The following is a 13,716-nucleotide window of genomic DNA, read 5'->3' as shown; positions in this document are numbered from 1 at the left end:
TAAGTATATTTATGTGTATGTATGTACATAATGATAATAAATATTGTTTTAATAATAATATTCAACAGCCATTGAGAAAGTGTATTTGTTTTTGTTTTTTTCCTCCAATTTTTCTTATCAGTGTTTTCCTTTCATCTTCGTCGTTTCCCCGGGTTTTCCAGTGCCTCCAGTGCAGCATGCTGAGTAGCGGGCTGTATGGCTTTGGGTTGTCCATTCCTGTTTTTCAGCGTGCACCCGGAACTAGGAACACTCTTCTCGGAGGCGGAGATACCCTGGTGGTCGGAACGCGAGTGGGGAGGTGGCATAGAACACGAAAGGCATTCGAGGCAACAGCAACTAGTTAGAGTTGGCAAACAGTGCGCACAAAAACAACACCGGCTCGGGGTGACATCGCGGTTGGGTTCGGTCTCCGGCCGCCACGGAATGGCTTGGTAACAGAATGGTAGGTCCAACAAGCGGCCATAGGGTAACAGGACAACGATGTACAGCTATTATAACACAACAAATACGGGGTAAAGCCCGCTCGCTAGTAGACTGTGAGCTGAGGCGCGGACTGGGGCGCGTTTCTTTTCTAAACGATTTTCTCTGATTAGCGGAGTATCGGGGAGTTCCCTGTCTTGCCTAACTGTCCTAGCATAGTCGGTAATCGGAAAACAACACCAGGTAACAGCGACTTTTTCCTAATCGATTTCGTCCCTAACCGGCTGGGCCATCGTAGGGCACCTCCGGGGCGGAACTGGTTCTTCTAAACGGTCTAGACACACATACATACATACATACATCGGTGTCATACACACACACACACACACAGACAGACAGTACACGCACACAAATGGTAGACGAGAGCTGGGACCGACAACGAATCACGCGGGAAGTCATGATCCGGCCAGCCAGCCGGCAAGGACTTCCTTTTGGAGAGAAGCGCGTGACATCGAGAACGGCCCAAGTATCCGGATTCGAGCTCTCTGGTTAGTCGATGCGATCGGTTGGGTCAGTCCGTTTCTCCGTTGGGAGAGTGTGACGATGGGTAGGGGTTGGATTCTCAGCTGGTTGGGTCGTCGTCCTACAGCTGATCCTCGTCCTATAAGCCGCAGTCGAAGCTCTCGCCCCACTCGCTGTAGCGCGAGTCCTGCTTCTGTAGCCGCTGCTGGCACGCCTCTAGGTAGCTTTCCTGGATGCGGTACATGCCGCTGTTCGCCTGGTACATCAGCGTCTCGAGTATGCGCTCGTTTTTGATCGCCTTCGACGGGAGCACGATCTTGATCAGCTCCTGCGGCGAGATGCGGTGTAGCTTCAGATCCCGTGCCAGCCGTTCCATGATGCACCGGAACTCGACCTTGGCATCGGTTTTGGCCGACGCTTTCACTTTAACCTAGAGAGCAGATAAAATGAACCGTTTAGTGAACCCAGGCCATTGAAGTCCGCTGACTCCTGTGCCCTTACCTTGTGCTTGGCCCAGGCGAGCATCGCTTCGAACTTGCGCACTTCCGGTATCTCCAGGTTGCGGCACGTGATCATCTGCACCATGCTTTCGCTCAGCGTGAGAAAATCGGCGTTCTGGAACAGGGCGTAGGCGCGCGTCTCGACGAACGCCAGTATCATATTGACCAGCTCCGAAGCGGACGTGTAGCGCCAGTAGTAGTTCTCGAGCGCGGTCAGCATCGTGCAGACGACGTCGATGCGCAGAAACTGTTTCGCGTGATGGAAGCACGCTTGTAGCAGCTCCGGCAAGTCGTAGTGCTCGGCAGCGCAGATCAATCCTGTCCGGAGCCGAAAAGGGAAGCGTGTGAAGAACAAGAACTCGGATTTGGCCACCGGGTAGCTTACCGGGAATCGAAGTGCACGTCAGCGGACAGCTGCCGGTGTGCAGGTAATCCAGCAGCACCCGGAACGTGTCGGGATCAAACTCGATGATGGTGAACTCGGTCTGGGCCAGCTTGGCCCGGTCAACCTTCTGCGCGTCGGCACACACCGACAGCCTCGGAACGGCCAGCTGGCCGGCATTCGCTTTGCTTTTCGAGCTCGATTCCTTGCCGTCTTTATCTGCAAAAAGGAAGTCCCGGGAATCAAAATGGCCGAACCGAAATCGAAACGGCGCTGGGGCCGACTGCACTTACCTGAGCAATCCTGTGAGGAGGCCCACTTCTTCTTGTCTTCCGCGTTCAGCTGGGACTGCTGCTTGCGGATCGAGCGACCCCAGCCGGCGGTGATGGTGCCGAGCCGTGAGAACGCCCGCTTTACCATCGGCGACGAGGGCACGCTCTTCGGACGGGGCGACTCAATGTCCGGCACTTGGAGAAAGTTGCTACTCTTCGGTCGCTGGTTCTGCGGTGACAGCAGGGTCGGGGCGGGCCGAGCCAACAGTTCAGCCACCGGAACCTGCGGCGACCCGAAACCGGTTTGAATGCCGTAGAGCATTTCCTGCAAAGCCGAGAAGAAGGACTGGGAGTAAGTCGTACGTACACCAAAAGCACCGCCGTAACCTACCTGAAAGACACGACTCCTGACGCCCAGTATCGCGCGGACTCCGATGAAGCGGGCCCGGTGCTTCGACTGGCCGACCAGAAAGACGACATCGAAGAGCTGTGCGTTCTGAAGACACGATGGTTCGCAGTTTAAAAATACTCTTGTAAAATCTTTCGCTAATTGATCATAGTCCTCGAACTGATCTCGAACGGAGTCTAGTAACGGTGACGAAGGCCTCATGTGTCCTGCGGGTAGCGAAAGAGCGGAAGAGCGGGTCGCGCATTGTGCAGCGGCGGGTTGCGGATTAGTGATCGATGTTGGCTCGACACACACACCAACACACATACACAACGGTTAAATGGGGCAATGCGGGGTAGATGAGGGTTTTCCGGGGATTTCGCGTCTGATGACATTCTCGGGGCTCTACTTGGAACTCTACTCAGGGGGGACAAAAGGGCGGGAATCGTGGTGGGACAAGCAAAGGTGGGATGGTTCTTAGTGCTACGCAAAACTATTATTATGATTCAGAGAAAAATCAAAACCTTCTCGGTAAGAAGGAGTCCACAACGGGAAGCCAAAAGCATAACAAGCACTCAAACGGCAACAAGAGCAAATCAAGGGACAAAAACTAAACGGAGAAAAGAGAGAACAAAACAGCCAAGAAAGAGACAGAAAAACACAATGCAACAAAACCAACCGGAACAAACACAAAAAGCCAGGCGGAAGCAGAGAGAAGCGTAGAGATAGTAGCGATTGCAGGCGCTCTTGTAAAGATCGTAAAGCGGCGCATTCCGTTTGCGGTGACAGAGGGTACGGCGAGCGATAGAAGGGAAGCAATAGAGCGAGCATAAAGCCCCACACGTAAACACGCACACAGAGACACAGACAGAGAGGCAGGCACACAGAGGGTGGTTAGTGAACTCGACTTCTTTGGAAAGCGACAAAGAGTTGGTGATTAGCTTTGAAGCCGAGCGCACGCAGGAAAAAGTGGAAAGCGAAGCAAAAGCAGAAGAGCACAGGCGCAGACGACAGAGTCAACTGTTCCGAGGCACCGGGTGGGTTTTGTTTGTTGTTGGTCCGGGGGCCTGATACTGGTGGAAAACTTTATTCGCAGGACTTTTCCGCAAGACACTGACAAAAGGGGTAAGGCTAGAGGGTTCCTTCGGCACGGAATTAAAAATGAACAGAACGTGCCGTAGGCGACTCGCAGATGGTTGGCAGTTAAAGGGTTTCTATTGTTTGTCGATAAAAACAATTTCGCCGTTTGCCCGCCGCCGTTAGGCAGCCACTCTGCCAATGGATGTCATAATTTGGATGTAAACTTTGAGCCACGGGCCCCATTTATCGGAGGGGAATCGTTCGGTTGAATGCCTCCGGATGTTCCGGGCGTTAGTTAGTATTTATTCGGACTACATGTCGGCGTGTAGAACACATTTAAAGTTCAATATTTTGCTCGCTAAAGGTCACGTAGAAGTTTACGAAAAGCCAAAGAATCTGTTTTTGCGTAGTGAGATGTATCGTGTGAAGCCTTCTCATCTCATTCTCACCAGCTCGCAAATGTGTGTCAAATGAATTATGGCTAAGGTCACTATGATTGGCTATGTTTAAACTACTCGGCTTCCTGTCAAATGCTTGCCAAATTTGCTTGCAAAACAATTTCTGGAAATCAGTAACGGGCTAAAACCACAGTTAAGCTTCTCGCACGCCATTCATCTCCGAGATAATTCCTCCGTAACTCCCTGAAGCGCCCAGTTTGCATCAGGGCCAAAATCAGGGCACGTTTAATTTGTTCTCCCAATTAATTGGTTCGCCGTCCGCCATCCGCCAACACCGGCTAACCGGGAGTTTCGGAGATGGGATCAAATATTTAAACCATCTTCTTCTGCTGATTGGTTAAAAATCAAGCCCCCTAGTTTATGCTTCGTCGTGCCCGTGGTTCGTGGCTGCCTTCTCGTCGTCGTCGTCATCGTCATCGTTGACGTTAAATTGTTGGCTCGTAAAGCTCGTAAACGAAATGCACATTTTCGGTGGTGGTGTCCTGAAGCGCCAAGCCCCAAGAAAGCGTATCGTCGATAATGGGGGCGCGCACATCAAACGATACGATATCTTTTTAGGTTAAATTCCGCGCCTCGAAAGGGGAGTGCCGGTACGGTACGGGCCATTGTGTCGGAGGGAGTGTCGGAATGTGTCGATAAAATTTTACGCTTCCGGAAAAATGGCCGTTCCTTTATCTCTCCCAGTTTGCTCAGTCCCTGCCCAGGGTGGAGACACACGTCGCCGTCACGTGGTTACGTGTGTGCGCACTTATTTTAAGCCACACTGGGCGAACCGGAAGTGGCATCCGTGCCAAAAATCGTCGACTGTTTATATCAATTTGCCTCGTGTATCGTGTTTCTCCGCAGGAGGCTTTAAGTGCTTCGATCCACGCTAAAGACTTCTCGGTACGGGAGCTGCTGAATAATTGAAAGCAACGCCTTTCGGTGCTCTCTTCACGTGGCGTGGAGCAAGAAGATTTTAAGCCACCATCGCACTCCCGGTGCCCGGCCCGAGTTGGTGTTGTTTTATAGGTTCGCGAAATCTCCTTCGACAGCCTCCGCGCCGGAGCATCAGTGTGCCGATAATTTGATCAACACACACGCGAGCGCTCCGATGGTCAGCTGGACCGCCACCGCACGGCCGGCGTGATGGAGGTACACAATTTTATCTCGGACTTTATCAAATTAGAGTGCGGTGGCCGCTGGCAGTGAGATAGGTCCTGATTGCTCCGCCCGCCCGTGTGTGTGTGTGCCGTCGAACGACATCGTTGAGCACCTCGTTATCGGTGGCGACACTGGCCCCTGACTCTGGCAACAACATGTTGACCACCTTCGGCACTGACCACACCACAGCCGGACACGAAACGAGAGGCGAAGCTAATGATAAATTTTAATAAATATTTAATCTCCATTAGAGATGCCGCCCGTCGTCGTGGTGGCCGTGCGGCCGTTGCCACCAGACTCGGTGGCTCGTTTGCTGTTCTCTCCTTTGCCGGCATCCGGCATCCGAGATTGACCGGGGGCCCGGGAGGCCACTTCCGGGTCCGCTCGAAAATCGTGCCGTACGTCCCGTGCGCTGAGTAGCTTACGAGATCCGAACCCGAAACCCTACCAGGCTGGCCCAGCAACCTGAGGCTAAATAAATAAAATGAAATGAGATAAAATGAAATAAAATAAAATAAAACTCATCCGAACGGGGCACGGGGAGGGCCTTCCGTGTTGGACCGTGGCTGTTAGTGCTCCGCAGTTCGCCACCGTCCGGACCTGGGTGGAAACCACCACAACCCGGCAAAGGATACGCCCGTCTGCACAACGCGCACTCCGCAGCTCCACTCGGGAGGAAGTTAAGCGAAACCGATGGCCTCCGACTCGGACTCCGCCCGGTCGGGTTGGTTACGGAAGTATGAAAAATAAAACCGATCTCCACTAGTGCTGGCGCAGGGGGGGGAAGCCCCATTCCACAGGCACTCGCCACCACCGCCTGATAATGTGCACGGTTTTATGTTGTTGCCCGTTTCCGCTGATGGGCGAAAAATCATTTCCACTTTCCGTGCAACGCCGCCGAAGAAAGTTTCCGGCACGCGAGATGAACATTCTAGCCGACCGGCCGGCCGGCTGGCCAAAGATTTGCCGCCTGTTCCGCAAACGGAACGAGCGGGCCAAACAAAAGCGTGTTTGGCTCCTTCACAGCTCGGGAACGCTTTGAAATTGCACGAGGGCGAAACACCTGACCTGACCGTAATGGTCCAACTTTGGTCCATTACGCCATTCGTCGGCGTCGAAAGAAACACTGATGCATTTAAATAAATTAGTAAACTAACCGTGGAGTGGAGTGGAGTGGACCAGACGTCAAGGACTTCGGCTCCTCCGCCAACACTCGCACTGATCGACGGAACCGAACCGTGGCCAGCTGGCAGGCGGTTCGGTGTATAGGATTGCTTCATTCATGAAAGTGGTCTACAACTGTACGATTCCCGGCCGGAGTTCGAAATGGTTTTTGGAAGATTCAACGACACGTTTCAAGTCCGATTCGGACCAGAGAAAACTCTGCGAATGTTCAACATACAAATTCGCGCTCGAGTGGTCCGTACTGAATTGTTTAAACGATTTCGTCAATCAGTTAATATCAACAAAATGATTGGTGTTATACAACAAGTTCTGCGGTTCATTTTGATTGATTATCGCCATTAAAAAGGGAGCGCAAATTTCGAACAAAGCAGCGCCACTTTTGCCGATCACTGTACGCCATTCGGCGAAAGATTAGTTTTCCGGCCGTCGCAACGCAAGGCCGGAATCGAAAAAAAGGGGAAGCATCGAAAGCCCGAAAGAAAATGGCCCGGCTTGAGAAAATGCCGGTCCGTGGTGTGTGGTTTACCACCATATGGGACAATGGTCGGCGTTTCCCGGGGTTTACCGTTTCGGGTTTTCGGTGCGCCAACGATTCAGCGATACGTTGAACGGGCCCCGGGTTCCGGTTTCCTTCGTTAAGCCCCGAAAGGCAGGCCCGTAAAGGCATTAGACGCCGGGGGGCACTCGGGAGCTCCCCGTCGGCACAGGCTTGGCCCATCGACGGGGCGCACCATTACGACACTAATGCAAATGGGTAGGACCTTGTGTGTGTGTGTGTGGGTATGGTTTTAGTTTCTTTTCCGGTTTTCCCCGGGTTCCGGGTTGAAGGAAGAAGAAAAATCTCTGCAGCGCAGCATCCACAGCAGTCATTACACCGTCATTGAGATAAGTGAAGTGCGGGAAGTCACTTCTCTGCACTTTCTTGCACCATAGAAGAGGATGCCGAACGGTGGAAACAGTGTCCGCTTTCCTCACCCTAACCACCCACCCGCACCAGGGACTGCAGGTGCCGTGTGGGTGTGTTTCATTTTCATAAAATTAAAATTAAAGCACGTGGATGTTCACGTTTTCCGCGCTGCTGCAGGTGCGGCCGCGCACATATTCGGGCGGGGCGGCTGCAACCGAAGAAACAAAAAAGGCGCACGAATGGCCTCCGCGCTCTGCAATGTAAATTGGAAGTAGCAAGCGGCGAGCGCCGCGGCCAGAACTTCTTATCCCAATCGGCACGTGTAGTTCTGCTGTTCCGGAGTGGGGTCAGCAAAAAATGGCACGTCAACCGGCGCGCGCGCTGAGAGCTTGCGGTGCACCTTCCGTTACGCAAATAGTATGCCGGCAACTAAAAACTAAAACAAAAAAATATTGCGCGACCGGAAAACACTGTGCCGGTTGTGTGTGGCGGCCCCATTTCCGGAAAACCCGGAGTGCGAAACCAACCCTCTGGCTCTGGCGGCATCCGCTGTGTAAGGTGATATTGAAATTTGATTTTACCATTTGCTCTACTACACAGTTAGTTTTTGCCCCGCGTGGATGCCGCAACTTTGTTTTGATTTATTTGTCCTCGCACACACACACACCGGCTGCTACCGGAGTGGGGCCAGTGGCGTGTGCGTTGGTGGCCATATTGTTGTTTCTTTTCTGCTCCGCAGACACTGGCTCGGGTGTAAAAAATATATTCAAATAACGCTTGAAACGTGAGATAAAGCAGAGTGGGCTTCGAAGGGCGCGATGGGACATGGGCGGCAAAGCACGTTGGAAGTGCAGAACGACGCAGGCGAACGGCTCCCGTAGTAAGCTGACACTTTTCGCCCGACTTTTCTGCATCGAAACCGACACACCGAAGCCTACTTCGGTCGCTCAAGGGAACACGTCAGCAACGACTGTTGGGGCTACGACGAACGCCCCGAAGCAGGCGGCGAAATCAATACGGTGAACCACCCAGCACGAAGCAACGGAAAGGAAGTCCGGTCCGGTCCGGTGCCAAATACAAACCGGCACCTTAAAATACTGGCAACAAAAGCAAAAGAATAAAGAACAAAAAAACGGTCGGCAACAAATTGCAAGTGACAATGGGAGAAAAGCAGCTGGCGTGGTGTTCGCGTAACACAATACCATCTCACCACAAAAGCGACGCGCGAAAGTGGTTAAAGCAAGCGGCGACAGTGAAAGGCGCGCGCCCGCGCCTTGACACTATGATGTCCCTTCCCAAGGCGCAACGGACACCGAGAAGGACGATAAGAAAGGACGCGAAGGCACGCTTTAAGAGCGAACAAACCAGCGCGCCATCGGGGCCCGTGTTTTCGTGTGATCTTTAAAACTATCTTCAAGTGCGCCGGGCGCACTATGGGGGAAAGGCGGTCATGAATCAACTCAAAAAAGTAGTTATATTTTCCTAAAATAGATAAGTTAGCTATGGGCGATAATAATTTTTAAACCTTCCATGCTTCATCTGTCAAACTCGATGCAAGCCGCGCTCGCGGTCCACCGAGTTACATACATTCAGGCGTTTTACCGAGTGCGAGCTCGAGCGAGCGTAAACGACCCAAAAACTGTGTGTTTCTGGCAACTATAAAATGGCTTTCTGAATGGCCACAAAAGCCGCTGATTGGAAGTGCGCTGCGGAACGCAATGGACCGTACGAAACGCGACCCTTTTACCGGGGCGATAAGTAGAAAACAATGGCCAATGGGCAAAGGGCCGGAAAAACAGCTCCCGCCGGTTCAGTTCAAGTCCCCACACACACAACTGGCCACCGACGGCGAAGACAACGGCCACAAGACACGGCGCGCAGCAAACAATAGGCCAGCGCACACTAGACGGCGCTGTCACTGCGCTCTGCATTTGGGAAGCAACCGTGGTGGAAGTTGAGAAATGCGCCGGCAAGCCCGAAACGGGTAGATAGTAGTTTGGCGTGGCGTGTTCGCGAGCTCGCACCAACCGGAAACTGGTCGGGCTTTCCGGCCGGACAGGCAGGCAGCGCGAAACGGAAGCGAGGGAGTTGGCGAACAATCCATTCACGGTGCGCCCAATGGCTTCGCGTTAGCGCAAACTGTCATGCCCGCGTGTCCTGCCGCGTGCCCGGCACACACACACACGCACACATTCGGCCCAGTTGCTCGTCTCCTTTTTGTGAAGCGAAAAGATATCGAGTTACCGTGTGTGTGTGAGTGTGTGACCTGGGAGGAACCCTTTTCCCGGAGTCGCCCCAGAGGGAAACCGGAGACCTGAGTTTTGTTTACAGCACCACGCACACCACAGCTCGAGCTAGCACACAAACACACACGCGGGCGAGGCTGGCGACGTGTGTGTGATCTCATAAGGGGCTTTTCGTGAACGTGCAGGAGTGAACCGAGACTTTGTTTACATTACTAATGGTTCGACAGGATCCGGTGGGGCACTGGGATTGAGAGCGACGAGGGTAAACTCCCGCCCAGCCCACTTCACCCACCCAGGACCGACGACGATCGTGCGAAGGGCAGCTTCACAGTTTTATGTTTCACTTAGCAGGAGCTTAATAATTTTCCTAATTTAATTGCCCCGTAAAGTCCCGGCCAGGTTCTGCTGAGCTGGCGGCGAAGGGGTGGCGGGCGCTCTTGTTACACCACCATCCCGCGCGGGAGTAAAGGATACTTTACGCCCGATTCGTTCCTGGGCCCTTTTTGTTGAAGTGTTGCCGCCAGCAACCGACCGCCAGCAGCTTGCCGCGTGAAGGTGTCGCCCTGAAAGTGAGATAAAAGTTCCGTTCCGTCGGGGGGGGCCGGGACGTCTAATGGAAATCGAATCATCCCCCGGGTCTTCCCGGGCCAGGCAACAATGACACTACAATGAGAAGGGTTCACACGGTTGCAGCGAACCGATTGGCATGTTTCGAGTGGTCGTCAACGATCGTTGAACGCTCTCGCGAGGGGTGTCACTTCTGGGCCGTCGCCGGGAACTCCGCGCTAAAAGCGTGTCCATCGCGTCGACCAGCTGGGGGCGCTGGAATGCTGGAGCGCAATGGACAAAGTTTCGACTACTTCAAGCATTCTTATTCCTCGTTTCCAAACGACCGGTCGGGGGATACCGGTTCTCGGAACTTCTTTGCAGTGCACAAACTACTACTGCGGAGGGGCCAAGAAAGTTCGATGCTAAAAGAGTAAAGCGAGCACTAGGATACAAATTCCAGCTGGCGTCGAGGGATACAGTTTCCATTTCAAGCTCATCGGTGATCTGGTTGAATATTCGTTCAAACTTAAAGCTTGCTGAACTTCTGAAGTGCGACGTTATCTTGGATCCCTAAGAAGGTTCAATGTTCCAATTACCGATATAGCGATTCCAAATGACAGCAACGACAGGTACTGAGACATTAGACATGTAATAACAATAAACTTCGCTTTGATGGTAGTCTAGAGCCATCGGAAGTGGAAGCATCAAGCAACCCATGAAGGGTTTGACTAATGTCATACACAATCGGAAGTGTCATTTTAGTACAATTTTAACGATGCAACAGTACAACCCAAACGAACGGGCAAGAAATTGTAACATTCCAAACAACTTCTTATCATGTCTGACGTGCCACAATTTTTGTTAAATTGAGGCTTAAATAAAGAAAATTTTCCGTTGAATCCTAGTAAAAAAAAAATTAATCCAACAGCGGCTTCTTCTTGGCCATAAAGATAAATTATGAAGGCCGTGAAGACGATGATGATGCTACGGTAACCGTCTGCTAAGCGTTATCAGGCTACGGATAACGGGTTTTGGAATTCCAATTGTTCCAATTACATATACGGTTCCACTCTTGGACCAAACAATGAACAGGCAACCTAACTTGAACATCAACCGCACTTCAAGCGGTCGCGGTGAAGCTCTTCAGCTGTTCAAGCATTGTACTCGTATATTGTAATATTTCGTGGAAACACCGTCTTATATCGTCGCGTTAATTAAACTAAAGTTTGGATATTAATCGTGGCGTAGCATCGTAGCCAGCTGGTGAAGAAGAGCAGGCTGTGGTCGACCCCGTTCGTCGCGGAACGACTCAGTAACGTAAGTAGGCCAATTCGGGTAACCAAAGCGTTAAATAATTTACCGAAACGAAAACAATTAATTAATGAGCGAGTGTGAGTGAGTGAGTGTGAGTGAGTATGGCAGCGATTCGGCGACGATGACAACAGCGATATGTGAGTTGTGTGTGTGTGTATGTTGGTTGATGATCTCGCGAGAGAAACACAGGGAAACACAGGTGAGAGTGCTTCCGGTGTGCGTGTGCGTATGAGAGAGTGCTCGTGTGTGCCAGCGACAGCGACAGTGACAGCCAGATAGAGATAGAGAGAGATAGCTTTCAAGTACATACTATGCGGCACATAGAGTCGCATACAGCAACTAACTGTCACGCGTAACATGCAAGGATCCTCACCGATGGGTCTCCACGAACCCCGTCGGTACGGTTTGGGGATTTGTCCGGTTTCCGCGTGGTTGGCCAGATTGGCCACGATGTCCTCGAGCATCTGCGAGCGGGTGCGCTCCTGCATGCGGGCAAACTTGGGCGCCGAGTACGAGGCCCGCTCGCCGTTCACGATCTTCGTCAGCAGCCACTCTCTGTGATTGGGTGGGTTAGCAGCGTAGGTAGCCGACATTAGGTTCCGTTTTTCGGTTCGCGACATCCAGCCGCCCGTTGGGCGGTTGCTGGGCAGCGATCTTGGGCACCGTCGTCCCATGCCTGGAATGTTAGCCACCTGCGACCTGTGGGTACTTACCGAAACATCGGCCCCTTCTCGAACACCGATTGCTCCCAGAGATACGGCTTGTAGGCACCGACCTCGTCACGCGTTACGACGGACACCTCGTAACGCGTCGGTTTGCGCTTGATACGAGCCGAGACACGAACCTAGAAGACGAGGCAAAGCAGATGGGTAGAATGAGTAAACGGCGGACGGACGGAAGGCAACAATATTCGGCCGGGCCGTTGATGAACCGGACGTGCCCCAGATCGGACGGGCGGAGATAAATTTTGTGGCCAAAACAGATTTTCACCCTCCATCAAATCAACCTTCATGGCTCCCCGGGGAGCGTGTGGCCCGCCCAACCGACCGACCGACCGCCCGGCCCGTGCGGTAGGTAGCGGTTCCGGTGACAGTCGTTTGTAGGTCCATAAATTGTCAAAAGAGGATACCGGGACCACGGCGGGGGGGCACACTGCCTGCCAACCACCACCACCTCCCGCTAGCAACACGATCTGTATCGCCGTTGCGGTGGCTGGCAGGTCATTCTGTTGGGGTTTGCGGTGTGTGTGTGTGTGTGTTTTTCTGCAGGCGAAACCCACAATAAATGGCATCGTAGGTGGTGGCCGGAAAAAAGACCTGGTCAAATTACGGAAGAAAGCCGGAAGAGGGAGAGAGAGCAACAAAAAAAAACAACAACCCGGCACCGCAGGAAGGTAAACAACCCGGGCACAAACGCGGTGCGGTGCATAAAACGGTCCCAAATCGTTCCACTCTTTTGGCCATCATATTTATGGACCTCGGTCGGTCGGCCGGGCCGGAGAAAATGGGAATATTCCGTTGTCCACCCTCAGGACTCGGAGGGAGTGTCCCCAACGCCACCCCCCCGTTTTGTGGGCCGGAAAATGAGGAATAAAAAATGAAATCCATTCCGCCCTAAGATTCCGAGCCGATAGTAGATTGTAGATCAAACGGGGGTCCCTGATGGGCCCTAGTCCTAGGGATATTTATTTGCAAAGAAGTGGTCAGAGTCGAGCTTGGGCGGCCATCGGTGGACATTCATCATCACTACCCCGAGCCGTTTGGGGTCTCGCGTCTTTCTTAGGCCTGCCGCTGCGGAGCCCATTTGCCGATGTTTGATTAGCATAATTAACCCCGAAGGTAGCCGGGTAAGCGGATGATGGAGGTTCGGTAGTTCCTAGCCAGAATCATTATTTGTTCGCGCGCGCTTCCGGGCCACCGGGCCAATCGGAACTTTTATCAGTAAACACAACCAATATAACCCCCGACTTTTCGACGTGTGCACAAATGTTGTTTTCTTTGGCCACCCCGAAAAAAATAGAAACAAAATATCAACCGATCATTTCCTCGCAGTGGCAGTGAGTCTCATTCCGGTCGATCCTATCAGCCGCAGAGAACCGTCGGCCGTACGTGCCATAAACAGGCACGGCTCGTAACTCGAACTACGTCGTCCGGTTCCGGCCGCTGCTGGTCTGGTCTGGGCAGCCGTTGATAAGGTTAGCACGCGTGCTGCTGTGCGCTGTGTGTGTGTGTGTGGTCAACATGGCGAACAGTGGTCAGTTACAGATAGTTAGGTACACGCCCATCAAATGTACCACCGACCACCTCCTGCGACCGACGATGATCTAATGCTCCAATATTGGCAAACGGCC

General features: G+C 52.7%; 1 protein-coding gene across 1 annotated transcript in view; it reads right to left on the bottom strand.

Moving 5' to 3' along the window:
* Nucleotides 1-1,081: 1,081 nt before the first annotated feature.
* LOC128271812 (uncharacterized) overlaps nt 1,082-13,716 on the bottom strand; it is an 89,763-nt gene continuing 77,128 nt past the window's right edge. The window contains exons 18-24 of the mRNA XM_053009465.1: nt 12,080-12,210; nt 11,677-11,921; nt 2,488-2,711; nt 2,118-2,421; nt 1,828-2,043; nt 1,444-1,760; nt 1,082-1,372 (exon numbers count right to left, since the gene is read on the bottom strand). Of these exons, the coding sequence (XP_052865425.1) occupies nt 1,082-1,372; nt 1,444-1,760; nt 1,828-2,043; nt 2,118-2,421; nt 2,488-2,711; nt 11,677-11,921; nt 12,080-12,210 (1,728 nt within the window). The remainder of the gene's footprint in view (nt 1,373-1,443; nt 1,761-1,827; nt 2,044-2,117; nt 2,422-2,487; nt 2,712-11,676; nt 11,922-12,079; nt 12,211-13,716) is intronic.

Source organism: Anopheles cruzii, chromosome 3, assembly GCF_943734635.1.
Source record: "Anopheles cruzii chromosome 3, idAnoCruzAS_RS32_06, whole genome shotgun sequence".
Lineage (NCBI taxonomy): Eukaryota > Metazoa > Arthropoda > Insecta > Diptera > Culicidae > Anopheles > Anopheles cruzii.
The sequence above is the reverse complement of the archived record's forward strand: the minus strand, read 5'-3'. Positions and strand labels throughout refer to the sequence as shown.